Source organism: Lepidochelys kempii, chromosome 3 (genome assembly GCF_965140285.1).
Source record: "Lepidochelys kempii isolate rLepKem1 chromosome 3, rLepKem1.hap1, whole genome shotgun sequence".
NCBI lineage: Eukaryota > Metazoa > Chordata > Testudines > Cheloniidae > Lepidochelys > Lepidochelys kempii.
In genome coordinates this window covers 148852409-148879995 of record NC_136382.1, presented here as the reverse complement: position 1 = coordinate 148879995, position 27587 = coordinate 148852409, and the positions used below count along the sequence as shown (strand labels likewise).

At 47.4% G+C, this 27587-nt stretch overlaps 2 protein-coding genes across 2 annotated transcripts; one reads left to right on the top strand and one right to left on the bottom strand.

Moving 5' to 3' along the window:
* Positions 1-703: 703 nt before the first annotated feature.
* On the top strand, positions 704-19235 carry LOC140909361 (epoxide hydrolase 1). The gene is made up of 9 exons (XM_073338475.1): positions 704-837; positions 4465-4675; positions 6244-6424; positions 7295-7522; positions 9890-10019; positions 13721-13935; positions 15121-15229; positions 15563-15688; positions 18818-19235. Exons 1-9 carry the CDS (start codon positions 809-811, stop codon positions 19017-19019), a joined length of 1431 nt encoding a protein of 476 aa, XP_073194576.1. The 5' UTR covers positions 704-808; the 3' UTR covers positions 19020-19235.
* Positions 19236-23202: 3967 nt separating this feature from the next.
* MAD2L1BP (MAD2L1 binding protein) lies at positions 23203-27250 on the bottom strand. The gene is made up of 3 exons (XM_073338476.1): positions 27161-27250; positions 26786-27075; positions 23203-24146 (listed from the first exon to the last, which is right to left on the bottom strand). The coding sequence occupies exons 1-3, from the start codon at positions 27189-27191 to the stop codon at positions 23610-23612; spliced, it is 858 nt and encodes a 285-aa protein (XP_073194577.1). The 5' UTR covers positions 27192-27250; the 3' UTR covers positions 23203-23609.
* Positions 27251-27587: the final 337 nt, after the last annotated feature.

Genomic DNA, 27587 nt, shown 5'->3' with positions numbered 1-27587 from the left:
CACGGTTGGGTTCTAATTCTTCGTTCTGTGCTCCTCATTCACTTGATTTCTTAATACAGTCTCTGCTTATGAATCCAAATGCCAGGCTCCGAAAGACCCAGGGAACCCACTTTCCTCCCGCTGCCAGAGGTGCAGGCTGCCCTGAAAATGCAAAGAGACTCTCAGCAAATGGGTCTTCAGCACCAAGGATCTCAAAGATTGTTGTTTTTCTAAAAAAAAACATGCTCTAGTTCAAACAGGAATTATTTCAGGGAAGGTCTTTGGCCTGTTACACAGCAGGTCAGACTAGACGATCACAATGGTTTCTTCTGGCCTTGAAATCTATAAATTATTCCATTTCACCTGGAACACCGCATAGACAGAGGAAGTTTCTTCCCCCATCACTGAAATACCAGCATCTCATGGGTGAAATACAGCAGCCATTCTGCACTAATGGTACTACAAGGCAGTTTAGGACAGGAAGTGAAGGAGAATCCTTTATCCAAATGAGACTGCAATGGAATGTTAGGGAGGCAAAATATGATTCTCTAGGCTAGAATGCAGCTAGAACACCCTGATGCTTAGGACAGGGCCTCACTTTTTTGTCTCATCCAAAACTATAGGTGAATTGGAGAGGTGCCCAGGTGATTGGGCCATTTGCAATTCCACATGAAGGCAGCAGGTGGCACTAGCCAACTATATATAGGTAGTTTGCATCCTCACTGAGAAAGCAGAGAAGGCGGTAGCTGCGGTTGGGGCGTGAGACTTTCTAAGTCCAGCACTAGAGTTGGGCAGAGCTGAACTGCAAGTCACAGGCACTTGTACAGACATGTGGCAGCAAATCCTTCAGAGTGTCCGGTGAGTGCAGCAGGAGCAGGAGAGCCCTTTGGGGGCGAGTGCTATGGGGTTGTGCTGTTTGTCATCCAGAATCATGGCAGAGGGGTGAAGTCCAACAGGGCCCTTGGTCCAAGCTCCAGCACTAATCTAATGCTGGGAACAGAACACTACCTAGGTAGCCATTCCATTCGGAAGCGTCACCTAGGAGTGGCTGCCTATGCACCCCCTGGACTGAGAACGCTTTGCTAGTGAACACTGCCTTGGGGCAGTCAAGGGGCTGCTGATCTGAGCCACTTGATGCGGATTAGCAGGGTTAAAGCTGCTCAGCCCTAAATTGGTGCCATAACCTGCCATGATACTCTGTGTTTCAGGCCTCCAGGCAGTTAAACCTCTGGGATTTAAGTGCACGGGGATTCGATTACCTGTTGCGTAAACTGCTCAGCGCCCGGAAAGCACCATGAAGGGGGCAGCTTAGGCTTTTTGTTCTCAGGAGCCCTGCTCCCTCTTGGCAGGCAGAACTGGCAGGAGCCTCCTGCTCAGCAGCTTGACTGGGGCTGTTTCAGAGAATGCTGCCCCGTTTCAGTCGCGGGGTCTCCAGTAACTAAGGGTGCCATCCATCTTGGTTTTCCCAGGATCATCCCTTTTTTGAGGTAGCTGTCTGGGGAAATCTGTCAGGGTGCTCAGGACACACTGCCAGCTGGCCAGTTTTATTGGCTCAGGATCAGCAAGATCTCCCATTTTTTTTGCACCTCACAGGTGGCAACCCAAGCCCTGCAGGAGCTGCTTCTGTTCCAGATCATGTGGGTGGAGTGGGAGCAAATGCTGCTGTCTCCCCCTTTTTCACTGCCCTGGCTAGACACAGGGCAGCCCCTCACACTCTTTGTGTCCCCACAAATCTCCTTTCCTGAGCCTCCTAACTTCCTCCATGCCAGGTCTAGACAGAGTCACTATTTCCACAACTGGCAGAAGAGCTGGAGCAAGGCTTGGAGACTACATAGCTGAGGGATGATTGAATGGCTTTAAATGATACCTCATATTTGCTAGTGCCTGCCCTGATTACGTGACACTTTCCTAGATAGCCTGAGTTTACAGCACCATCTTGCAACATGATATAGGGCCAGTGTCATGGTGACTATGGGCCCTAGAGAGTGACAGCCCTGGGAAGGAATGGGGGCACCAGACAGAGATGGCCCTTGTCACGCTGTCTGGAGTGGCCAACCTCAGGGCAGACTGTCAAAACCAGGTAGACACCCCAAACTGGTGGTATGTTCTGTAATTAGATTTCACCAACCGAGTAACCAATGTGAACTCCTAGATCACTATACCAGTCTTACTATGGAGTCATAGACAATGCCCTTGGGCTCGCCAGTCTATCTTGCCACCCAGGCAAGCTAGACTTAGTGATAAATGGTCGGTTACATCAAAAATCACAAAATATTAAGGTTGTTTCCAGAGCCCAAAGACCAGTCACTTACCCCAGATCGATCTGTACCTTAGAACTCTCACCAAAGACAACTCCTATAGCAAATCCTGTAATAAACTAACTAAAGGTTTATTCACTGGGAAAAAGAAATGAGTTATTTACAGGCTAAAGCAAGCAAGCATATATACACCGATGAATTTCAATCTGTGATTCAAAAGGTGACAGATATAATCTATCAGCATTGAATCTCTTTTTAGGGGTTAACCCAGGTTGACCCTGGGAATCTCTGCTTTTTGTTTCTTAGCTCCAGCCCTGTGAGAATCCAAATAGCAAAGAGATGAAAATTCTTCATGTTAGCTAATTTTATTTCCCTCTTCCAGCATCTAAACCGATAGGACGAGGCCTTCTGTACATACTTGCCCATGGGTGGATGGGGTAATCAACAAAGCTTTTGTCTTACAATAGCTCACTTAATTTTGATAGTCCTCCTGGATGGGCAGTGGGAGCCACTTTACTGTCTAGTTCACAAGTTCAGAGCAGGCATTTTTGCAATTATAAAACAAACTTATATTTTACCTTATAGTATGGCATACAGACATTACAAGTGAGATTAATGCATGCAGCAACTTACAAGCATTTAATAGAGTCCAAATACTAAATGCCTTCTTATAAGACTAATACATATTCTGAACAAAACTAACATAAAGGTGAACTGGTTTGGTTTCCAGCTATGAGTTTGTCAGTTCTTAGCTAATGCCTACAACCTTGGCAAGAGCTGCCACTTGGTCTACCAGCGTCAACAGCCCTGCAGATCTTTGCTTCTATGGAGAAACCAAGGCCTCAGGTCCAGTGGTGACCTAGAGGATGTTCAAACCTGTGATGAAACCATGTGGAAGGCCCTGCAGAGTGGAGTTGGGGGAAATTATCTCAATGCTCCTGTGCTGACGGTTCCTTCCAGAGGTTGACGGCCATTGTCTTCCCTTGCCCCAGAGTCCACTCTTGCTGTGCATTGGGAAGCTCCACCCCCCTCCCCCATCACTATTCGGCGCTGGTGAGGCCACACCTGGAGTACTGTGTTCAGTTTTGGTTCCCACACTACGGAAGGGATGTGGACAAATTGGAGAGAGTCCAGCGGAGGGCAACGAAAATGATTAGGGGGCTGGGGCACCTGACTTATGAGGAGAGGCTGTGGGAACTGAGGTTATTTAGTCTGGAGAAGAGTGAGGGGGGATTTGATAGCAGCATTCAACTACCTGAAGGGGGGTTCCGAAGAGGATGGAGCTCGGCTGTTCTCAGTGGTGGCGGATGACAGAACAAGGAGCAATGGTCTCAAGTTGCAGTGGGGGAGGTCTAGTTTGGATATTAGGAAACACTATTTCACTAGGAGGGTGGTGAAGCTCTGGAATGGGTTACCTAGGGAGGTGGTGGAATCTCCATCCTTAGAGGTTTTTAAGACCTGGCTTGACAAAGCCTTGGCTGAGATGATTTAGTTGGTGTTGGTCCTGCTTTGAGCAGGAGATTGGACTAGATGACCTCCTGAGGTCTCTTCCAACCCTAATCTTCTATGATTCTATGATCACACTCCCATGCATGACAGTGACACAAATCTAGCACTTTATTGGATGAGCTGACTCGGCTACCTTGAGATATACATGTGTGTTCCCCTCCCCCACTGCAGTGCTAAAGTATATCTGAACATTAGGCCTCCCAGTGTCCCCCGTGGCCAGTTCCCCAATCTGTGCATATATTTTTTCTGCTGTTAAGAATATGGGATTGCTGTTCACCACAAGGAGAGGGCCTGGGTAGCTTTGTGACCAGTGTCCAGGCAGGTGGTGATCCAGGTTCCTCAACCCATGTTTCATTAGTTGCAGGTGTGGTATCTTGATGGCCTGTTGGAAAGCTGGTGGGGGAGCTCTGTGGAAGCCTAGAACCTTCTCTCCAGCTGGTGCAGTTCTGTTCAGCTCTTGTTGAAATTGTTGTTCTGTTTCTAACCTGCTTCCAGGCACTTAGGCCGACATCTTCAGAGCTGGTTACTCATTCTGGGTGTCCCCAACTTGGGAGGGCCTGATCTCCTGAGGTGAGGGAACTCATAGCTCCTGTTGACTTCATAGGAGTTGTGGGTGCTTATCCTCTCCCAAACTCACCATGTATGTATACGGGTCTTGGTGCAGTCTCAGTGTCTTGAAGCTTTTGTTCCTGAATGCGAGCATCTTGTGTCTTCCTAGGTCCTTTAAATATCCCTGGAGGAGTGTAATTCTGGCCCCTGCTGCTCTGGGAGCTGGAGGGCTCCTCGTTTATTGGCTCCTGTCTAGACGGAAGATCAAGACTCTAGAAATGGGAGATGGATGGTGGGGCTCAGGCAAGAGGCCACCAAGAGAGAAAGAAGATGAGAGAATACGATCCTTCCAAATTGAAACCTCTGACAGGGAAATTCAGGTATCACTGACTGAGAATAGGGAACTGGGAGAAGTATCCAGGGAGGGGAAGCTGGTGGGGAATAGAAAGCAGAGTGAGAGGTAGAGTTAGCCAGTCAGATCCATCTAACTGCTTCAAGGTGATGTCCTAGTGACCTTAGCGTTGTACTTGAATACACCAGCACAGCTGTCTGGCACTGTGGGACAATGTACTGGCTATCCATCCCTCCACACGTGAGTTCTAGTCCAAATTAGATCACAAAATAACCGAGTTTTCTGAGCCCCAGTCTAAGGGAAGTTTATCAAAATCTCCACAGAGGTCAAGACAGTTTCTGCTGAGAGGCCTACGTCTGGAACAGCAGAAGCTGCTGGTGGAGACTGAGATGCACTGAATGGTAGAGCTGTCTGTATTGGTTTAGGAATAGCAAGGGGCTGCAGGTCAGGATTGAGGGCATCAGTTGAGCTGTGTGTGGGGAATCCAGGGCTGGAATAGCAGGAGGGCTGCAGGTCAGGGGTGAAGGGCGCTGGCAGAGCAGTGTGTGGGGAGCCCAGGGCTGGAAATAGCAGGGAGGCTGCAGGTCAGAGTGCGGGGCACTGGCAGAACTATTATGGGAAAGTGCAGACTATGCCTACCACTAAGATTCTAATTTACTAGCAGTGGGCAGGGCAGGTAACTAGGATTGAGCAATAGAGACTTTCACCTTTAGGTCACCAGTTCCATTCCAGTCCCTGTCAGTAGTGACTGAAAGCTGCTGTTATTTGATTTGATTGAGGAGCTGCTCATGTTGGGTGGCCAGATCACAAAACCACCCTGCCTCTGGCACCAGTTATCTCTGTTGTTTGGTGTCTCTGCTCAGGCTTCAAGGCCTGAATAGCACTGTCTCTCCAGGGCAGGGGTGAGGCACACTTGCTGGGGCAGTATGGGGTTCCATGCCAGATCCATATTACGAATAAAAAGATGCCTTCAGCTCCCAGGGCTCATAATCCAGCACCATGGTAAAAAGATAGGGTTAAACCCAGGTGTTGGCAAAACAGCTCCTTTCACCAAGCAGGATGCTTTAGGCTCTCTAGGAGAATGCTGATAGACTAGAACCTGGCACTTCCATGCAGCAGGCCCTTCTACCCACCTTTCCTCCAAGGAGCTCAAAGCCCTTTGCAGTCATTAACAGCCTCCCAGTCCCTAATCTGCATTATGTCAGTAGGATTACCTCACTGTATAGACAGGGAAACTGAGACAGAGAAGGGAAGTGATTTCACCAAGGTCACATAGCAAGTCAGAGGCAGAGCCAGGAGTAGAACCAAGGAGTTCTGTCCCTAGTTCCTGGTTCTAGCCAATAACATACAAAACATATTTTCACCATGTACCTGATCCAGGAGGCCCGGTGTGGCATGTGGCTGCCTGAACGGTGCCCTTTGGGTCCCAGATAATGATATAGAAAGCAGAGCTGCCTCCTTAAGGCCCTGGGCAGGTAGGAGACTTTATCCTTGGCTCCCCTGTTAGAACAATTCCTCCAGCGGGTAATGGGCACTGAGAGCAGCCCCTGTGAGCCTGGCCTGGGATGGAGCAGTGTGGGAACTCTCCCTCTGCAGGAACTGCACCAGCGCCTGGACCAGGCTCGCTACACACCGCCACTGGAGGGAGTTGCCTTCCAGTATGGTTTCAACTCCACCTACCTGCAGAGAGTTGTTGCTTATTGGAGGAACCAGTTCAACTGGCAGAAGCAGCTGGAAATTGTGAACCAATATCCACATTTTAAAACAACCATTGAAGGTGAGTCTCAGCTGCCCCTGAATGCTCCCTTTGCCTCCTCCAGAGGTCCTGGTGCCTCTTCCTCCATGGAGCACCCACCTATTGCTCCCCTAGCGGCCCTGGTGCTCCTAACAAGTTCCCTCTATTTTCTTTGTCTAGCTGCCCCATTGTCCTGTCCCCTCACTCATGAATCACCCCTCCATTTCTTTCCCATCCCTAGCACTCCATCCTTGGAGCTCCCACAATTCTCTGAGATCCCCCACTTCACTTAGAATCATAGAATATCAAGGTTGGAAGGGACCTCAGGAGGTCATCTAGTCCAACCCCTGCTCAAAGCAGGACCAATCCCCAATTTTTGCCCCAGATCCCTAAATGGCCCCCTCAAGGATTGAACTCACAACCCTGGGTTTAGCAGGCCAATGCTCAAACCACTGAGCTATCCCTCCCCCCATCTTCCTCTCATCTGCCCTCCTATGCAGGTTTCTCTGGAACTCGAGACTAGGCTGCTTGTTCCATGCAGAGCTCAGCATTGCAGTGAGATATAGTAAAGCAGGCAGAGGTATCCAAGGCATCCATTGTCTGCTAGGGTCACCACCTCACAGGAATCAGCTTCAGGAGGACAAATTTAGGACTCCTTTCCCAAGAGACGTAGTTGCTGGGGTCTGGGCCTCTCTCACTGTGGCGTTATTCCTCATCCACAAAGGAGCAAACATAGATCCAAAGGGGTAGAGGGCACCCAGCTCCAGCTGAGCACCTTCCTCTCTCTGCTGTGGTTTTCTGTGTGGCCCTGCCGTGAACACTGGCTAGGAATTTCCGTCTCTCCTTTAGGGTCTAGGCCAGGCGCTGAGAAGCAATTGGAGCCTTAACTTTTTTCTCTTGGGTTTGTGGCAGGGATTGAAGTCCATTTTGTCCATGTGAAGCCCCCTGGCATCCCCAAGGGTCAGGCAGCCAGGCCTTTGTTGATGGTGCATGGCTGGCCTGGCTCCTTCTATGAGTTCTATAAGATCATCCCACTGCTCACTGACCCAGCTGGGCACGGCCTGAATGAAGATGTGGTGTTTGAGGTCATCTGCCCATCCATCCCAGGCTATGGCTTCTCCGAGGCACCTCACCAACGAGGTGAGTGATGGGCAGGAGGGAGTTAATTAGAATCCCAGTGCTTTCTGGAATAGCATCTGGGAGACATCCCTGGAACCATGGATTAATTTCTGAACACTGGGAGTTGGGTTCTCCACCTGCTCTTTTAATAAAGCAAATCTGGTGGTGGATTGATGGCCCTAGAGCAGGGGTGGGCAAACTTTTTGGCCCAAGGGCCACATCGCCGTTATGAAACTCTATGGAGGGCTGGGTAGGGAAGGCTGTGCCTCTCCAAATGGCCTAGCCCCCGCCCCCTCCCACTTCCCACCTCCTGACTGCCCCCCTTGGAACCCCTGACCCATCCAACCCCCCCTGTTCCTTGTCCCCTGACTCCCCCCTCCCAAGACCCCCCGACCCTAACCGCCCCCCTGGGACCCCACCCCCTATCCAGCCCTCACTGCTGCCTGTCCCCTGACTGCCCCAACCCCTATCCACACCCCTGACAGGCCCCCGGGGATTCCCACACCTATCCAACCTCCCCTGTTCCCCATCCTCTGACTGGCCCCCGGAACCCCTTGCCCCTTATCCAAACCCCCCTCCTGCCCGCTCCCTCACCATGCTGCTCAGAGCGGAAGGAGTTCGCAGCCCCACCGCCTGGCCAGAACCAGCCACGCCGCCTGCACTGCCCGGCTGGAGCGGCAGGCCAGAGCGTTGGCAGCGCACTGAGGCTGCAGGGGAGGGGGAACAGCACGGGAGGGGCCGGGGGCTAGCCTCCCCAGCTGGGAGCTCAGGGGCCGGATGTGGCCTGTGGGCCGCAGTTTGCCCACCTCTGCCCTAGATACTGGTATCCACAGAACAGGTACAGCAGGGGCAAGGCCAGGGCAGACTTCTCTCAGCCTGCCTCACCTGACCTCTAGGGATCACACCTAAATAAGAAAGGGCAATTCATGCTCCAGAAACCGGTCAGTCCTTGGTGTCTCTGCTGGGCTGGAGGGGAGGGGCATTTACGATGATGTTTGTGTTGTTGACGTGTCCAATGGGAACTGGACTCAGACTTACGTCTCAAGTCACACAATCCACTAAATGTCCTGAAAGTTAAAGTCTTTGTGTCCTATTCCTGTGAGTCAGGTAATTATTGCCTTGGTAAAAGGCTCCATATCTCATTTTCTACACACATACCCCAAGACAGCCAGTCTCCCCAGTCTTGGGCTGAAGTGGAACCAGTGCCCCATAGACAATAGGATCCATAGTCCATTTACCACTTCCCTGAGACCCCCACACACACACCAATCCCCCCAGCCTGGAACCAGAGAGGAACCAGGGTCCTAGAGGTGAAAGACTCTGTATCCTAGTCTGTGACCCCCCCGAGCCAGCAAGTCTTCTCCTGTGCCAGCTCTTTCTGATGTATGACGCACAATAGGTGAACACCATGCTGTACAATGGGGTGATGTATACCTAACAGATCCCTTTCCCAAAGGAATAGGGGTGCAATAGAACATGGGGCAATATGAGGTGGGTGGTCATTAGAGCCAGGTCACTTCATGGACTGGGGCGGGTGTTTTCCAGTGGTTGTTGGAGAAGATAAGGGAGGGCGCTGGGAACCTTAACTGGGAGGCTGTTACAGGCCCATAGTGTGTCCTGGGAGAAGATGCAGGATGAGTGAAGGAGGCAACAGGAGCAGAGATTAGGGAGTGGAAGAAGGGGAAATGAGGAGGGTGGGACTGGAGACTGCAAAGCTTTAAATGGGAAGAGCAAGGATGTGAACTTGATGCCGGAGATTAAGTGGGAGCCAGTGAAGGGATTTGAGCATGGAGGGTGCAGGTATGGGGAGAAAGATTAATTTGGATGAACTGCAAGGTGGAGAAGGCACAAGTGAAGAGGGAGGGAGAGTCTGTGCCCTATGTTGTATCTGGGAAAGCACCCTGCACTCTTACAGTGCTTCTTAAGGATGATCCAAGCTGTCTACAGTCTGGGACCCGACCTCTCCATACTAGGATACAGGCAGCTGGTATCTGCTTCATTCTAGGCTCCTGGTGCTTTCAGTGCTTGTCTTCTCCATGGGACACTGAAATGACTGCAATGCACTCATTTCTTGGCCTTTTAACCCCAGTGTGCTAACTGCTTTGTGATAATGGGTCAGCTCCATCTGCCAGAGAAGAGTTAGTCTTTTGCAGTGATATTGGGAAAGTCCATGGGGCTGAGGTCACAAAGCTTTAGGGGTGGGTGTGGAGATTTGGAATGTAGGGGATTGGAAGGTTTCCAATTACCTCAAGTCTCCTTTCACTGTGATCCAGAGGACCAGTACTAGGCAATACCCAACAGAACACTGACCTGCATCCCCTGTGGTATCAATGATTCCTCACTGGGTGGAGAACAGGTGTTTAATAATAGGTTTCTCCTTATGCACAGGTTTTGATACGCTGGCTGCTGCTCGGATATTTCACAAGCTGATGCAGAGACTGGGCTTCCAGGAGTTCTATGTACAGGGGGGAGATTGGGGCTCTCAGATCACCATAAACATGGCCCAGATGCTGCCAAAGTGAGTAGCAAAGGGGGTTAGGAGAGGGATAGTTGTCTGTTCTGGTTCCTATGACATACCCTGCCCTCCCCCTTGTACTCAGGACACACTGTTGCCAACTCTTGTAGTTTTATCCCCAGTCTTGTGATATGTGGAGTCTTGCTCCCCAGCTCCTGGAGTTATGTGGCTACATAAGAATCTCATCATTCATTTAAAAAATAAAATAATATTTCTCATCCTTGTAGTTGGAGAGAACTGAAAAATATGAACCCTAAATGCTTAAAAATCAAAAGGAAAATGGAAAGAACCAATAATGTACTGATTTTTTAAAAAACACATCCCAGCAAGCAGTCAGGCAACTCAGCTGGAGCCTCTGCAAGCTGCACCCTTGTATTAAGGATTCAGATGCTTGCCATCTTCTCCAATGGATAGGGATTAATATCAGTCCTCGGACTCCTGCCAAGTTATCTGTGAAGCCCTTGTTTGAACAGCCCTAGCCCAGAGAACCTTTACCAAAATATAGCTGACAAGCAGTCTCCAGGTGAGCAGGAGTCAGGAGGTTTCTGAAACTATTTCTCTTGACTTTTCTGCATCGCTGCTAGGCAGTAGTCTGGATTCTAGAGCAAGAAGCAAAGCTACGATCCCGTAAGGGGTTCTAAACTTTCCTTAGATAGAGTTACTCCAATTAGTAGAGAGATCCTAGGATATAAGCTGAGCCAGAAACAAGCCCCATAACTGGAGCCTGTGAAGCTGATTGAGAATTGGTCCCTGTCCCCTTTGCATTTGTAGAGTTGTTTAATCTTGGGTAAAGCACTCTTCTTTCCTCTGATTTGTCCATACTTTTTCCTATGTATGGTGACAGGTTTCAGAGTGGTAGCCGTATTAGTCTGTGTCAGCAAAAAGAATGAGGAGTACTTGTGGCACCTTAGAGACTAACACATTTATTTGGGTATAAGTTTTCGCGGGCTAAAACCCACTTCATCAGATGCATGCAGTGGAAAATACAGTAGGAAGATATATATATATATATATACACAGAGAACATGAAAAAATGGGGGTTGACATACCAACTATATCATTTTTTCAGGTTCTCTGTGTACACATCTCTTCCTACTGTATTTTCCACCGCATGCATCCGATGAAGTGGGTTTTAGCCCACGAAAGCTTATGCCCAAATAAATTTGTTAGTCTCTAAGGTGCCACAAGTACTCCTCATTCTTTTTCCTATGTATGTTGTTGTCACTTGGACTCTCTCCAGAGTTAATGTCCTTTTTAAAAAAAGAAATAGCATAGATCCAAAAATTTTTAATGGCCATTAATGTTGAGTGTCCCAGTTTTTGTAAACCTCAAGTTTGGCACCCAAAATTAGTGGCCATTTTAAAAAAATGTTTGCCACAGTGAGTGCCCAAGCTGAATGTAAGGCTACAGCTCTGGCTTCACAGCTGATCTACACAGCCACCCTGATAATATAAACCAGTACAGGCAACAATGCATAGCTGACTCCTGTTGAGTTTATCCTGCACTCTACCCCCAAAATCAGATAATTCTTGGGGCTGCCTTGCCGCTGCCTAGCTCTTCTTTTCCATTCTAGCTTTGTGCATTGGATTATCCCCTCTTATGTATCCCCCCACCTCTTTGCATTCATCTTTATTCATTCCCGTTTCATAGATCTCAGCCTATTTCTCAAGCTTGTTCTATTGCATTCATATTTCAGCGGTATCTAAAGTATTTGTGATCACTCCCAGCTTTGAGTCAGCTGTGAATGTGAACTGTGCCCTCTCCATCCCATCCTCCAAAGAAGCCTTAAGGCTTAGAATAGACCCACCCGGTGATCTCTCTTCCAAATCAGAAATGAGAAGTAATGAGGAGATTCAAATCTGGTTGGGGAACCTTTGAGAGGCTAAATGGTAGCATGAGATATAAATTCCTTCCTTGCCTAAAATGCAGGCTTAGAACATCTGGGTGGAGGAGAAACATGAGGCTGCTCTTAGATGATAAAGTTAAATGTTAGGTTATGACTACACTGCGTATCTTACAGCGACACAGCTGTGCTGCTATAAGGACTCCAATGGAGCTGCTCTTTGCCAGCAGGAGAGAGTTCTCCTGCTGGCAAAATAAAACCACACCCCTGACCAACAAAAGTTTTACTGACAAAAGTGCAGTGTAGACATAGCCTTAGACAGTGAGTTGTTGTAAAGCATGTGCTCCATGTTAGCTCCCTAGGTGTGTTATACCAATAAAATAAAAACCAGCAGGATCTTATTAAAAGGGGAAAAGGCAAAATGCCACATTTATTGTGAATACAGAAAGAATCATAGTAAGCAGTTAGTTATAGCTATAACATTTCATTCAATCTCATATTTATTCACACACAGGTTCTGCAAGGTTGTTATTATATTTACCAGCCTTAGAGTTGTTCATGCCAAGCCCCTGGCCAGGTGGCCTGGACATGAGGAGGGAGCAGGGCCTTGTCAGATGCTCATCTGATGCTCCTGGAAGTTGGTTTGCAGAATCAGACCCCAAAGTTCTCACTTTCTAGAGTCCATTTTTATAGGAATTTCTTCCTATGCCAGTCTATGGGAATTGCTTCATCATGCTGTTGCTGAATCAATCAGCAGATAGCACATTCCTGACGGCTCTATGCTGCCAGATGTTATCTTGTTCTTTGGTTCTCCCATCCTTGAGGCTGTTGGGTGGATTCCAGTCTGCCCTCCGGGGGTCCTCTGGTTATTTCCACTTGACACCTTCTTTAGCCGATGGACACTGGATTCTTAGGCTGGCACCTCCCTGATCATTCAGTTATTATCCACACCAAGCATCCATCCACGTACATCCTCTATCTCTATTTTAATCATAATTGTTAACAAAGCGAGATGAATACAACAAAAGGGCGGGGAGTCTCTGGGTGCTGTTTCTGTTGTTACAGAGTATTGCTTTGAGTCTCTCTCTCTGTGAATAGTTGTTGTTACAAAGAATTGCTTTGAGAACAGACTCTGTCTTAGAATGTACTAACACAATTAGCAGCTTGCAAGTTTCACACAGAGAGGGAGAGAAACAGTACCAAAAACCAAGAGACCTCTTAATTAGTAATGCCCTGGAATTTAAACTATGGGGAATCAAACTCATTTGTGATTTTAATACAGAACTTCTTTAATATGATCCAACAGGTGAAAGGAGACCAAATCAAGGGGGAAGGTGCTAAAGGAGTTAGTCATCATGGCCCAGGTCCTTAAAAGTATTGAGATGCCCATTGATTTCAATGGGAAGTCTCTGGGAGCTTTAGGGTCATGTGTGGTTCACCACAGGCTTCTCAGCAAATGCACAATGAAGCCTTCATTACCTAGGGTTCAAAATGAGGCTCTTAGGAGAACAACCCAAGCCACAGTGATGGCTCTGCCATGCCAAGTCAAATGGGAGTCTAAGACTGCTGTAGTTATTCTGTCCTCTCCAGTGCAGCTGTGTTGGTGCTCGCATCAGCTGCGCTATCTCTACGCTATTTGCTACATGTCTTCACATAAGGGAATTGTGAATACACATGCCTGAAGAGCTATGTATGGTTAGGAGAGACATTCTTCCGGAAGTACCGATGGGCCTAGTGCAGTGTTGCTGTCCTAGCACAGCTCTGTATCTCAGAGGGAACCTGGAGACAAGATCCCTTTGTTCTGTTATTGTTAATCCATATTGCTGATTCTTATTTTATTCCTCAATACCATTGGTTCCAGGTCTGTGAAAGGGCTTCATCTGAATTTTGTCATCACCACCTCAAGAGGTTTGGGGAGGCTGGTGTCTTTACTGCTGGGGGCCTACGTGCCATGGCTGGTGGGCTTCACCAGGGAAGACTCCCGCCGCTTATACCCATACTTGGAGAAGAACGTGTATGAACTTCTGCGGGAGACCGGGTATTTGCACATCCAGGCCACCAAGCCCGACACAGCAGGTAGAGTACAGTCTCCACATGGCTGGGGAGTTTGTATAATAGACACATGTGGTCCATGAGATACCTGTCACATCTGGACAAAGGCCTAGAATGTTTGAGGACCAATGTGGACTGAGCAAAGGACTAGGAACCAGAAACTCCAGAGTTCTAGTCAAGTTCTAACAAGGATTTATTACACATGGTTTTTGGCACGTCACTGTATCTCCCTCTGACTGTTTCCTTAACTGTAAAATACTTCCCTACCCCACCAGGTGAACAGATAATATGCTATATAAATTCTGCATTTATTATATTTTGGTTCACAAAGCATGAGTAAGAAAAGGATAGTGGGGGCACAGTATTCTCACCCTTCCACCTTCATAAACACTGACTAAGGGCACTCTAGAACCTCCTGACCTCTTCCAGTCACACCCATTGTTTGGGAATGCAATCCCCACTTCCTGCCTCCTTTAAAGTGTAGTTCCTTTGGACACTTTCCCATCGTGCCATTACTGCCACCACCATGACTGTCCTAGTTCTCGGCTTCTCTCTGCATTAAAAAACTGGGGGGACGGGTCTGAGAATGACAATCTGGGCTCTGCCAGTACTAAATGTCCCAAACGGAATTGCACAAAGGTGGGTAGTATCCGAAGTCTCTGCTTGATCCCTATAGGAGACTTCCTGGAAGGGCAACAAAAATGATTAGGGGTCTGGAACACATGACTTATGAGGAGAGGCTGAGGGAACTGGGATTATTTAGTCTGCAGAAGAGAAGAATGAGGGGGGATTTGATAGATGCTTTCAACTATCTGAGAGGTGGTTCCAGAGAGGATGGTTCTAGACTATTCTCAGTGGTAGAAGAGGACAGGACAAGGAGTAATGGTCTCAAGTTGCAGTGGGGGAGGTTTAGGTTGGATATTAGGAAAAACTTTTTCACTAGGAGGGTGGTGAAACATTGGAATGTGTTACCTAGGGAGGTGGTAGAATCTCCTTCCTTAGAAGTTTTTAAGGTCAGGCTTGACAAAGCCCTAGCTGGGATGATTTAATTGGGGATTGGTCCTGCTTTGAGCAGGGGGCTGGACTAGATGACCTCCTGAGGTCCCTTCCAACCCTGATATTCTATGATTCTAAGTCCAGTTTATCCTTAGTGGAGGTAATGCAGTGCCATGTGAACCTCAGAGCTGTTCTGTTGCTTTCCTGAATTAGGCTGTGGACTAAACGACTCCCCTGTGGGACTTGCTGCATACATTCTGGAGAAGTTCTCTACCTGGACCGATAGATCATTCCGGGACATGGACAATGGAGGTCTGGAGAGGTATGGAACAGTGGCATGTCAATGAATGGGTGTGAAGGAGAAATGCAACTAAAGGAAGGCTGCTCACAACAGTAGGGAGGTGAGACAATCCACCACTGAGATCAAATTTAAGTAGAGGGCAAGGGAACATACAATTCTAAACTATGCAGATTGCCTTGTGTAATGGATTGGCTGCAGCACTACTGCACCAACACTCAGTGCTCTACAGCTTAGTTTAGGGCCAAGTGATGAGAGGAGAACAGATAGGCTGCCCACTCTTCAAGGCATGTACCTGATAATGTGCAGAGACTAGCCCCTGTGACAGTGATGCTTCTCTGGTTTATCCCTCAATAGGAAATTCTCTCTGGATGACCTCTTGACCAATGTGATGATTTATTGGGTAACTTCGTCCATTGTGCCCTCAATGCGCTTCTACAAGGAGAATCTCTCCAAGAACCTCAACACCGCTCCCGCTGCCAGGTAAAGAAGGGGTGGGATGAGGTGCAGGCTAGACACCATTGCAGGCAATAAACAATCTAGGTACTTATATGGCTCCATCATTATAGTAGCTGAGCTCCTCCTACATATTTCAAAAACAAATCAATCCAGATTCTTATAGTGGTACTATCACTGTAACAAAAAGGGTGTTTTTTCCCCAACCTGTTGGAGAAACAGCTTGATTATTTTTGGAATATAGAGGTGAGTGGTGACGTGTAGAATTTCTTTAAGGAACATGAAGTAACAGCAATGAGTTTTGTATGTGATGTGTTCAAAACAGAGGCCCATAGTCATTCTTAGCTCTTCTGGGAGTGAGTTTAGCTTGAAGCTAGCTCCTGTGAGAGTTGTCTCCTGCACTCATGAGCCTCTCCCTTTTGGTCAACAGTTTCACTGAATTAATAAGTAATCACTTTTAGACAGACTACAACTAGGAGCCACAGATATAAGTAAAAAACACATGGAAGGAGAATTTAGAAAAGATATTACAAAGGGAGTGGTCCTCTAGGAGAGGTAGTAGTGTGTTAATGTATTTAAGCAAGTGATGGATGACTATCTGGAATTTGGTATGGTGAACAAGTATTAGCTTTGGATTCGTAAAGAGCTGACTGCCACTGATAAGGCTAAGCAGGAGCACTTTGCTGACCATGATTCCTCCCCTCCCACCCTAAGACTGGCTATCATTAGTTTCATACACTATAAGGAAATCGAGAAAATTGTCCTTTAGAATGGAATTGATTCCTTTAGATTTGTATAGGGGAGTCTACATACAACAGCAACAGGGGCTTTAAAATGCAATCAGTTACTGAGAGGAGATGGGTCGATTGCATGGGAGGCTGTGGGCTCCTGCTATACAAATTTAAGTGTAGTAAGGTTAAACTGGTCTAGTCTACAGCATGCAAAGCTGTTCTAGAAGCTGTCTGTTTCTAGTACAACCCTACTATTTAATGGAAGCATTTCAGAGCCTGAACGGCACATATCACTTCTCCAGCCTACGTAGTAAGCCAGAAGAAGGGAGGCACTCCCAGGAGGCAGTAGTACCTACGGCCATGACTCAATTTGCTATGCTACTGCAGGCCCTACCACCAACTACAGCCAGCAGATTTGGAAAATATCAAAAGATATGTTAAAATATTTCAAGCACCAGCATCCTAACAGTTATTAAACTTATGGTGCCTGGTATTGATGGTCTGGCCCTTGAAGAAAGATATACTATATACAATGTGTGAAACTGTTCAAGGGTTTTAACCAAATACAAGAAAAATGTTGGAATTACAGAAAGTAAGGAGCATCACATGGGTAAAGAGATTCTGTGGTAGCTATGAGTTAACTAGCTAAACCAGTTCATTAAGGAATGCTGAACAAGGTAAACTGCCTGCTCTAATCAGTGACAGATAATTAGCTTAATGGTATTGTCCTTAGTGTATAACAAATGTAAGGTTCAATTTATACCATTGAATGATAAGACATTGAATAGTCAGCTCCATTTGGTTTATGTCAAGTTGCTTTAAAGATAGGACAGCATGCATATAGAAAGGCAGAACTCACCAAACCAGGGTCACCAGGCCTGTCTGCTCACACTGGGCCAATCGGATTTATGATCTACAGGGTTGTTTTGTTTTGTTTTTTAAACACATAACTTATTTTAATTTGGCACTAGTCCAATTGAAATTGACCACAAGGCAGACATATAATAGTTAGTTACATTTCTACTACCCTTCAAATTTCCAGCTACAGAGAATCTAAATAGCTTTAACCTACTGGAGAGCTTAGCTTGGGTTCAAACAAGATTCTAAGCCAATCATTCCATTTGTCTTTGTGGATGGGTACAACACGGGGGACTGTTGGACAAAATTGTTAGCCAACAGTATGTATTTCTAAAAAGGATTTCTAGTATGTTAAAGTGAAGCAAATACTGTGCAGTGGTATGGACCAGAAGTAGCCACACTTAACTTGTTGATATCCAGTGCGGTATATCACTGGAACCCGCAAGTTGAGCCCAACACCTTGGCTGCTGGTGCTGTTGCATATTGCTCCCCCATCCATTCATCATGACGCCACTACCCTTTGGGAATTCCAGTGGATCAAGGAAAACGAATGTCTTCCCATCCACCAGAACCTTAACAAACATTCCTCACCCCTGCTCGCAGTCATGTAAGTCCTTTTGGACCCACATGTTTAACCTTCGCCAATGCAACTTCAACTCTGAAGAAGCTTGAAAGGCTGAATGGAGTTCACAAGAAGTCACAAAAACACACCTCATGAAAGACCTGATGCAGAAGATCCCTGGCTTTGATCTCCTGCGAAGTTCATGAGCAACCCTAAACCACATCTGCACAAACCATGGCGGATGAGGATACTTGCTGCACAAATTGGAAAATTAAAGACTCTTCCGTGTGCAACTGTGGTCACCCAGAACAGACCATGGAACATACAACTCAGTGCCCAATTCACAGATATGAAGAAGCTATCACAGCAACACTCTTGGCTTAACCATCTGAATGTAAAATGATAGTTGGTACTCTAAATATATATCAGCCATACAAAGAAGTATTAGTGAGCCATTTTTCCCAGTATGCTCTGTCTTGAAATATATTAAACTGCAATGTATGAACTCTTCTTCCTGGCACGGGTAGAGATAGCCAAGAACAAGATAACTGTTCTGCTGAGGTTTGAGACTAATATGCAAACTGGTTGAATTGTTGCAACAAACTGTGTACAGAATTCCAGTAACCTTGAACCACCAGTGCAGACTGCATGGGAAAAGAAATATTAGGGTATTCCTGATAAAAAATGAATTTGGAGAGTTTTCTGTCAGAGTAACATATAATGTATACATGCTACTCAGTAGTGAATATATATTTCCAGAACAGATTGCACTGTGGACTGTTTCCCACATCGATGGAGTAGTAATGATTTAACCCCTATCTTTCTGTATTTGTGCTGATTAATCTTGAACTAATACCTTTTGTAATAGATCTGATTGAGCTTGATTATCTAATATTTTATTAAGAAAACCAAATGCTTTAAATAACATCTCCCTCCACAAATAATATGTACTGATTTAAAAAGCTCCTAACAGGATGGGTTTTTTTGTTTTTGTTTGTTTTTAAGGATTGGAGTGTATGTACCCACTGGCATTGCTGCTTTCCCCCAAGAGCTTGCACATAGTCCACGCTCCTGGGCACAGAAGTTGTTCAAGAACATAGTCGTCTACTCCTACATGCCACGTGGGGGGCATTTTGCTGCCTTTGAGGAACCAGAGCTCCTGGCACAGGATATCAGGCAGTTGGTCAGAAAGGTGGAGCATCTGTGAGTCATGACCAAGTGGGTGGCAGTATGCACAGATAAATGGTAGCACATTGGTAGACCACCAGCCTGAGGTAATTATTAACTGTATTTCTAATTACACTTTATAAAGCCAAATATCTATTTGCTTGGTAGCCACAGATACCAGCCTAAAACAAAATGCCAGATGGTTAAAAATCAATTTCTAGAGCTTTTAATTTAAAAATAACCATTAAATTCTCACTGAAAGTTAGGAGTATTTTGTCCTATTTCATTCTAGGAGCATGTTAGAGGGAAAACTCCTGCTGTATCTGGGGAATGGGTGGTTGCTGTTTAATGTGTGACAACATTGCACTGCACTTTAGCTTTTTAAGGATAAAATAGCCACCTATTTCTGAGCAAGGGCAGCAGGTTCCAGAGAAAAGCCCATCCAAGTTGTCTTCATCTCTAGAGTGACTTGACCTGGGTTCAGTAGCTGAGGTGGAAGTGACAAGTATGAAGGTCTTCCTCTTCCAGGCATGTGTATCCAAGACCCTCCTCCTGGATGGCTACAGAGCATCATATGGCAAACAGTGCCACAAAATCTAGAGAGCACAGTATGTTAGAATGCACCATTCAACCACAAGCTCTGGATAGCCCTGTGCAAGGCAGCTTTCCCTCTTTTTCAGGAATTGTGCCTCACTATAGATCAGTGCATTTGTTGTATGTTACAGCACTGACCACTGAGTCTCTCTACAACAGTTGGGGCACTCATCCAGGATATGGGAGACCCAGCTTCAATTCCCTCCTCTGCCTGATGTGAAGACCAGATTTGAACAGGGGCCTCCCACCTCTCAGAAGAGTGCTCTATACACACACATTCTTACTCATTGGCCCACTGTATATTTAATTATTTACACCTAGTGAACAGCTTCAACAGGAGTGACAGAGAGCCCTACACTAGAACATCCCCTAGAGTCCTAGACCACTGGTTAGAGCACTCTTGAGGGAAGTGGGAGACCCAGTTCAAATCCTATTCCACATCAGGCAGAGGGGGATACTGAACCCAGGCTTCTCACATGGCAGTGGTCCCCAAATTTTTCAGGGTCATTCCCCCCTTTCCAGAGTTGGGGCCATAGCTCCTGGGGGAGGGGGTAAAGAGGCCAGGGCTGGGGGCAGGAGCAGAGCTGTAGCCTGGGGCCAAGAGTAGAGTCACAGCAGGGCTATGGCCAGGGGCTGAGGCCAGGTCCATGGCTAGACTGGAGCAGAGCTCGGAGCGGGTCTGCGTGAGACTCCCTCCCCGCCTCCCCTCTGAGGGGAGGGTGTAGCAGGGCCCAAGCCAGCCAATGTTCCTCTGTGTCCCCCTAGAGAGGTGCACCCCACAGTTGGGAACCTGTGTCAGATAGGATGTGGTAGACCTAACCACTGGGCTAAAGGGAGGCCACCTCTGCCTCCTATCTAGCCCCCGGCCATTTTTTGTGGAGTCAGGCCTGCTCCAAGAACACCTACTAAGTCAAGGTCCATAGCTGAGGTAGGTACCAATCACCAGGAATGAGGCAGAAGTGCACATACCCAAAAGTAGAAACTTAGCTGCCCTGGAGACTCACGGACATTTAGATGCCTCCAGAGTTAGTTAGCAGCTGAGCAGAGATTGAGCTCAGTGCAGGGGTGCTCGAACAATTTGCTCAGCAAGCCCACTATACAAACTAAACCCTCTATAGGATGGAAATCACTTCAAGCCAGGGGGGTGCAACAGCAACCCAAGTTCCAGCACTTATGTCTCAGTGGTGACTAAAATGTTGGATTTAGGCACCACTCTGTTAGTGGATTTGGGCCTAAATGACTTTACCATTAAGAGTTAATCTATGTAAAGAGAACTTAATGAAGAGGCATTTGTACACCCCCAGGCCACACCCCAAAATTGGATAACAAGAGCCTAGCTGGTTGCATTGCAATAGGATCACGCAACCCAATGGCTTTAAAACTAGCTCAAGTGCTTTGGATCCAATAGAGCTCCCTTTCATAATGTACTAGATGAAGCCAGGTAGGTTTCTATTTCTCTCCCCTCTTATTCCAGGGTAGCTGTAACCCTTTCAAGTCTCTGCACAAGTCATCAAGGAACCAGGAGAGTTTTGCTGCTGAACAAGATCACAGAATTGTAGATCTGTAAGGGATCTTGAAGTCTAGTCCAGTCCCCTGCACTCAAGGCAGGACTAAGTATTATCTAGATCATCCCTGACAGGTGTTTGTCTAACCTTCTCTTAAGTCTCCAATGATGGAGATTCCACAACCTCCCTGGGCAATTTATTCCAGTGCTTAACTACCCTGACAGGAAGTTTTTCCTAATGTCCAACCTAAACTGCCCTTGCTGCAATTTAAGCCCATTCCTTCTTGTCCTATCCTCAGGTTAAGGAGCACAATTGTTCTCTCTCCTCCTTGTAACATCCTTTTTGTAATTGAAAACTTACATCCCCTTCCAGTCTTCTCCAGACTAAACAAACCCTTTCTCCCCCCCCCAAAATCTTCCCTCATAGGTCATGTTTTCTAGACCTTTAATAATTTTTGTTGCTTTTTTGTGGACTTTCTCCAATTTGTCCATATCTTTTCTGAAGTGTGGTAGCCAGAACTGGATACGCTACTCGAGTTGAGGCCTAAACAGTGTGGAATAGAGCAGAAGAATTATTTCTCATGTCTTGCTTACAACACTCCTGCTAATACATCACAGCATACAGGTTTTTGGGGTTTTTTTTTTGGGGTGGGGGGGACCACAAGTGTTATACTGTTAACTCATTTTTGTGATCCACCATGACCCCCAGATCCCTTTCTGTAGTACTCCAGCCAAGGCAGTTGTTCCCCCTTTTGTACACGTGCAACTGATTATTCCACTTTAGGAAGGAACACTGTTCTTCGTGAATTTCATCCTATTTACTTCAGACCATTTTAATCCTATCCTCCAGAGCACTTGCAACACCTCCCAGCTTGGTATCATCCATGAATTTTATAAATGTACTCTCTATGCCATCATCTAAATCATTGATGAAGACAGTGAACAGAACCAGACCCAGAACTGATCCTTGCAGCATGACTGTGAACCACTGGTAATTACTCTAAGAATGATTTTCCAACCAGTTATGCACCCACGTTATAGTAGCTCCATCTAGGTTGTATTTGCCTAGTTTGAGACACTCATGCAAGACAGTATCAAAAGGCTTACTAAAGTCAAGATATACCGCATCTACCGTTCCCCCCCCCCCCCCCAACAAGGCTTGTTGCTTTGTTAAAAAAGCTATTAGGTTGGTTTGACACTATTTGTTCTTGATAAATCCATGCTGTTACTTATCTTATAGGTGTTTGCAAACTGATTGTTGACTATCTGATTCCAGTCCTGACTATCCTTTTCCAGTCCTCTGGAATCTCACTCATCTTCCATGACCCCTCCTTATGCTCCTTGCTCAGAGGTCATATGCAAGGTATTACCCTATCCAGAGCACTTTACTGCCCCTACTTCCAGTTTCTCAGTAACTAGACTCAATTTTGTGCTGTTACCTTACAGAACTTGAATCTACGAAACCCATAGGTTAGGTATGGAAGTACTCCATCTCCTTTCAGCACAGATTAGGGAGAGATAGTGATAGAATGGGTAACAACTTATAGATTTGACAAACTGATTGTCTATAGGGGAAGAACAGCATAAATCAAGTAAAAAACTCCTGTACCTTTATAAACTCCGAGCCTTCTACTAATTAGGGGCAGGAAGGGCTATAAAGTGAAATCCACAAGCCTGAAGACATTTCTAGTTTAAACTAGGGCATCAGATACTGTGCAGTTTGAGAGATTAGTGAAGAGCCTCAGCCATTCATAGAAATGAAACATGAATCATTTATATGTTTTCACTGATAGTTGGAAAATTTAAGACATTCAGAGCCCTCTCACCATAGGTGCAAGTGGCATTGCTCACACATCCATTCTCCCACAAGTATAAGAAAGGTAATGCTGGGCAGATCTCTCTCATGGTTAGAGGTCTCCCTCTTTAGAACATCCCTCACACAACATTACATCCCTGAAGTGATTCTTGTTATAGCTATGCAACCCCCAACCCTCCCTCTGTTTTCATGGTATTACCAGACTGTAAAGGAGATGAGATCCTGAGTGGCTTAGTAAAACCTGCTAGATAGCCTTTGTCACCCCCATATTAAGCATAAGCACCAATCAATCAAGTCCCAGTGCATCCATTAACATTGCACACTACTTTATCAGCAAGTAGAGGAGAACAGCTATGTGAACACCATGATACTCCCAGAGAAGGTTGCTTCAAGTATTGGCTGGGTAAGCGAGCATGCTGCAAAAACATAAAATTACTCCCACTAACCCTCTAGGGAATTCCTTCTTCATGACTCAATTCCCCCAAGAGACCTATATCTGGGGCAAAACTGCTCTAGTGCTTACCCTTGCATGAGGATATTTAAAGCTCTGTTGTATGGACAGTGGAATGCACCCCAACTGCATGCAGGTAGCAGATTCCCTGGATATAGGATTCAGAGAGGTGTAGTTACAGATCATAAAAACATTCTTTTGTATCAACTAAAGTAGCACCAGATGATTATTAAAAATGCCCCATTAAAATGCTATAGAGCAAGAGTCATTCATGGAAGCCCTTAACTGTCACTGGTGCTTGGAACCATATGTAGTTGTCCCAGGCAGAGGTCACTCCCTGCTGAGTGGATGGATTTGTACTGCTGTTTCCACCACAGGACAAGTTGACCGTCAGCTTCCTCCCACGTGCTGGCACTTTATAGTTGAGCTTGGGTCGGAACCAGTCAATGCCACAGTCACGGTGCCCCTGGACCATGACAATGGTGCCCATGACAGGGACAGCCTGTAGCTCACTGAAGACATCTGCAAGGAAGAGTGAGTGAAAAAGCTTACGAACACAGGATGGTGTTTGCAGGCTCTCCTCAGCATTGCCCACAGAGATGCCCTCCAAGTTGATTTCATAGAGCTCCTTGGGGCTCATGGCATTTCCTCCAAGTAGAATAAGGACCCGAGGGACCAATGTCAGGTTGAACATTGCTTCCAAGTGCAAGAACACTCCCTCCAGCTCCATTAGCAACTGCTGGCACTTCCTGCTGCTCCCTAGGTCTGGGGGATGTGGCTTCTTCTTAATTGCATCTCCATCCTGCCAAGCAAAAAATTGGTACATTCTGAATTAGGCGAGCGGTGGTGCATTTGACTGCGTTTAGCACCTTGAACAACCAGACCTGACACAGGAAGCACAGAGATTTTTTCTAAAAAAAAAACAAACAAAAAAAACAGTTTAAGACTGAAAAAAGGAATCATCCTGGTGTCTTAACAACCAACTTGGAACAATTTCAATACTAGTGTTTCCTGGATTTAAGGTCAGTAGAAATAAAGGTATTAGAATGGATGTAACAGAACTAGAAACGTGTGAGCTTTCAGAGCATGTCATGGCTCAATGTGTCACAGTTCAGTCAACATTCACCCCACTCTGTAGGGGTGTGTCTGGATTTTCTTAGGCAGATTTTCAAGTTGTCTTAACTACAGACCTTGGAGTACAGCAGAACAATACTCCTGTGGAAATTCTGTGCAAAAAAAGTTAATTCTGCACACAATATTTTCAAATTCTGCAAAATTCTGCATATTTTATTTGTCAAAACAATATAACCACACCAGTTTCAATTATTTTTGGTCATTTCAAAATACCTGTCAGCAGGTATGTCTAACAATACAAACAAAGATTCAGAAAATGTTTCTTGACAAATAGATTCTTTACTAGGCATATTAATACAGAACTGAATAATAATTCATTTAAACTACAATATAGACCCATATTTCCCACACCCCCCAGAAGCAGTGCAAAGGCTGGGGAGAGTCAGGGGTAAGGGAGAGGGAAGTAATTGCTGGAAAGAAGCCTGGCTGTGGGTGGGAAAACTATGCAACAGGTTTGGGGGGGGAGAGGGGACTGTTAGGGAGCTTCCCCCATGCAGACCCTGGTTGACACCTAGCCTCTCCCATTCAGTTAGGCACATCTGCCCATTCCCATGGGTCTCTGCACACCCACTCCTCCCATCCCCCTACAGCCCTGCACCCTGTCCCTACATACTCAGCCACCCCTTCCCCCTGTAGCTCTACACCTCCCTCTCCTATCCCCACGTGTCTGTGTCCTCACTCAGCCACCCCCATTTTCCCCTGTAGCTCTGCATCAGCACTCCCATTCAGCCCCTGCCCCAATCTGTCCTCCCCCACTGCCCTCATCTGATTTCCCCCCCCAGTAGCCCCACACTGTCTCCCGACCTGGCCCTACAGGTACTGCAAAGAAGGCTCTGCAGGCTCTCTTTTCTGGCTGGCTGGGAGCAGCAGCCACGTACTATCGCCACAGGGGCCTCAGGTGGGCAAAAGGCAGAACTGCAGCAACTTTTCGGCAGAAGCTTTTTTCTGTGCAAAAAATTAAAAATATGCATGACTCATTAATCCATAGAATCATAGAATATCAGGGTTGAAAGGGACCTCAGGAAGTCATCTAGTCCAACAAAATAACACAGCATTCCCCCAGGAGTAGAACAGCCAGAGAGGTGAAGTAGTTTTGTCCTTACCAAATGTCAGGTTTCAGAGTAACAGCTGTGTTAGTCTGTACTCGCAAAAAGAAAAGGAGTACTTGTGGCACCTTAGAGACTAACCAATTTATTGGAGCATGAGCTTTCGTGAGCTACAGCTCACTTCATCGGATGCTCAAATAAATTGGTTAGTCTCTAAGGTGCCACAAGTACTCCTTTTCTTCTTACCAAATGTATTCTCTTTAGGATATTGTATCCCCAGGAATCACATTAAATATAATGCAGTGTTTAAGACAAAACCTACAGTGCATGTAACCTGAAATACAGAAGGATATCTTGACAGAAACTACAAATCAAGACAGCTAATAGATTAGACATGCAATTCTTGGAAAAGGCTGACTTGCCTTAGGAGACCGTGCCACTTCATTCAGTGAGAAAGAAAATGAGCCTCCTAGTCTTTATTCAAATTTTTCTTGCACACTAAACACACTCTCTATAGGTCTAAGAGAAAGATTAGCAATGCAGGATTTAGCCAATCTGATGAGTTGTTTTAAAATACATAATCTCTCTACCACATGCAAGTTTCTATCATTAATAACCTATTTCAAATACATAGGGCATAACATCCCTGGCAGACCTCCCCTTCCCCCCTGTCCTGAGGAGTCTGGTCTATCTTAGTTGTGCAAAGTTGCGTGGTCAGGCACTCTCCCATATCCCAACTCCCTTTGGTTCCAAAAGATACCGTTCCAGCCAAGCCACTTTCTGCAACCAGTGACTGCTGCCCCTTAACCAACCAGAAAGCTTACTACTTTGATCTGTAGCTGCTCTCTCCCGAGTCAGGGCGGAGCATTCTACCTCTGCAGGGAGCAGCTAGAATTCCTGCCTGGCCTTGCAGAGGCGGCTGCTATTTGCGGAACCTGCCGGGAACTGCCTCCAGCCCGCCTTGGCCCCCGGTAAAGTCACTGTCGTGCAGGGGGATGGAAGCGCAGCTCTCAGCAGGCCCCCGCAGAGCGTGATTTGCTGCGCAGGCGGAGAAATGAAGCCGATTTCCTGGAGCGGGAGGAGACGGCCAGCCGCCAGCTCGGGATAACAGCGTCTCACGCCGCACAGTGCGGAGCGCACCTGGCAGCCGAGGGCAGCGCAGACTGGTCGCCAGGGGCGTGGATCTGGGGCTGCGCCAATTATCGCCCCAGCCGGCTCTCGCTAGCCGAGGCTGGTTGGCCCCGGGGAGGCCCAGACTTACCTGCGGCTGGCGGGGCAGCGCCCTCCTGCAGAAGTAGGCGAGCTGCTCGTAGGGCAGGGGCAGCTGGTGCCGCTGGTACAGCACGTGCTTGAGGAGCTCGCAGGCGAAGTGGCAGCAGCCCTGCTGGGTCACCGGGCCGGGGAACGCCACCGAGACGGAGCGGCAGCCCGGGGCGCGGCCGGCCGGGCCCTGCGGGCAGTGAAACGCCGCCGCGCTGCTGCCGCCCCGTCCCGCGGCGAGCTCCGGGGTCACCGTCGGGGCCTCCACGGGCTCGGTCGGGAGCAGGTCAGCTGCGGGGAGAGGGGAGAGGTCACCCGGCTGCGGCGCGTACGCACGGACTGGGGGTGGGAGCCCGGAACCCGCCCCTCACCTCACCTGCCCGCTCCTGACGGCCCGGCCCCGCCATTTTCTGCCTCGAGCTCGGCCGCGTCCCGGCCCCGATTTGAATGGCCGCCGCCGCGGGGCACCATGGGAGCCTCGCGTCCGCTCTGCTTCCGGTCCCGGCGGGCCTGACCCCCCCCCCCCCCACCGGAGCCATCTTTGTTTAGGGCACAGTGGAGTCGCGCTCCGCCCCATCCCCTTCCCAAGGGAGAGAAGCTGCGCCTGCGCCGCTGAGAGGCGGGGCCCGGGAGGCCATGGCGTGTGTGCTGGGGAGGGGGATCTTGTCTCCGCCGCTTCCCCCCCATCCTCGGCATAGTGGAGCTGGGCCTCAGGCAGCGATTGGGTGCGTGGCAGGGAGGGGGGAGAATCTAGTGCTCGGGACGGGGCCTGGGTATGACGCACTGGGCATGGTAGCCTAGGG

Excerpts from the sequence above, each read along its gene's own strand:
- MAD2L1BP (XM_073338476.1), bottom strand. The coding sequence starts at position 27,191 with ATGGCGGGGCCGGGCCGTCAGGAGCGGGCAG. Across the intron at positions 27,076-27,160 it reads GGGCCGTCAGGAGCGGGCAG|CTGACCTGCTCCCGACCGAG; the intron begins GTGAGGTGAGGG and ends CTCTCCCCGCAG. Across the intron at positions 24,147-26,785 it reads CGCTGCCCCGCCAGCCGCAG|GATGGAGATGCAATTAAGAA; the intron begins GTAAGTCTGGGC and ends TTTGCTTGGCAG.
- LOC140909361 (XM_073338475.1), top strand. The coding sequence starts at position 809 with ATGTGGCAGCAAATCCTTCAGAGTGTCCG. Across the intron at positions 4,676-6,243 it reads CCTCTGACAGGGAAATTCAG|GAACTGCACCAGCGCCTGGA; the intron begins GTATCACTGACT and ends CTCCCTCTGCAG. Across the intron at positions 13,936-15,120 it reads CACCAAGCCCGACACAGCAG|GCTGTGGACTAAACGACTCC; the intron begins GTAGAGTACAGT and ends TTCCTGAATTAG.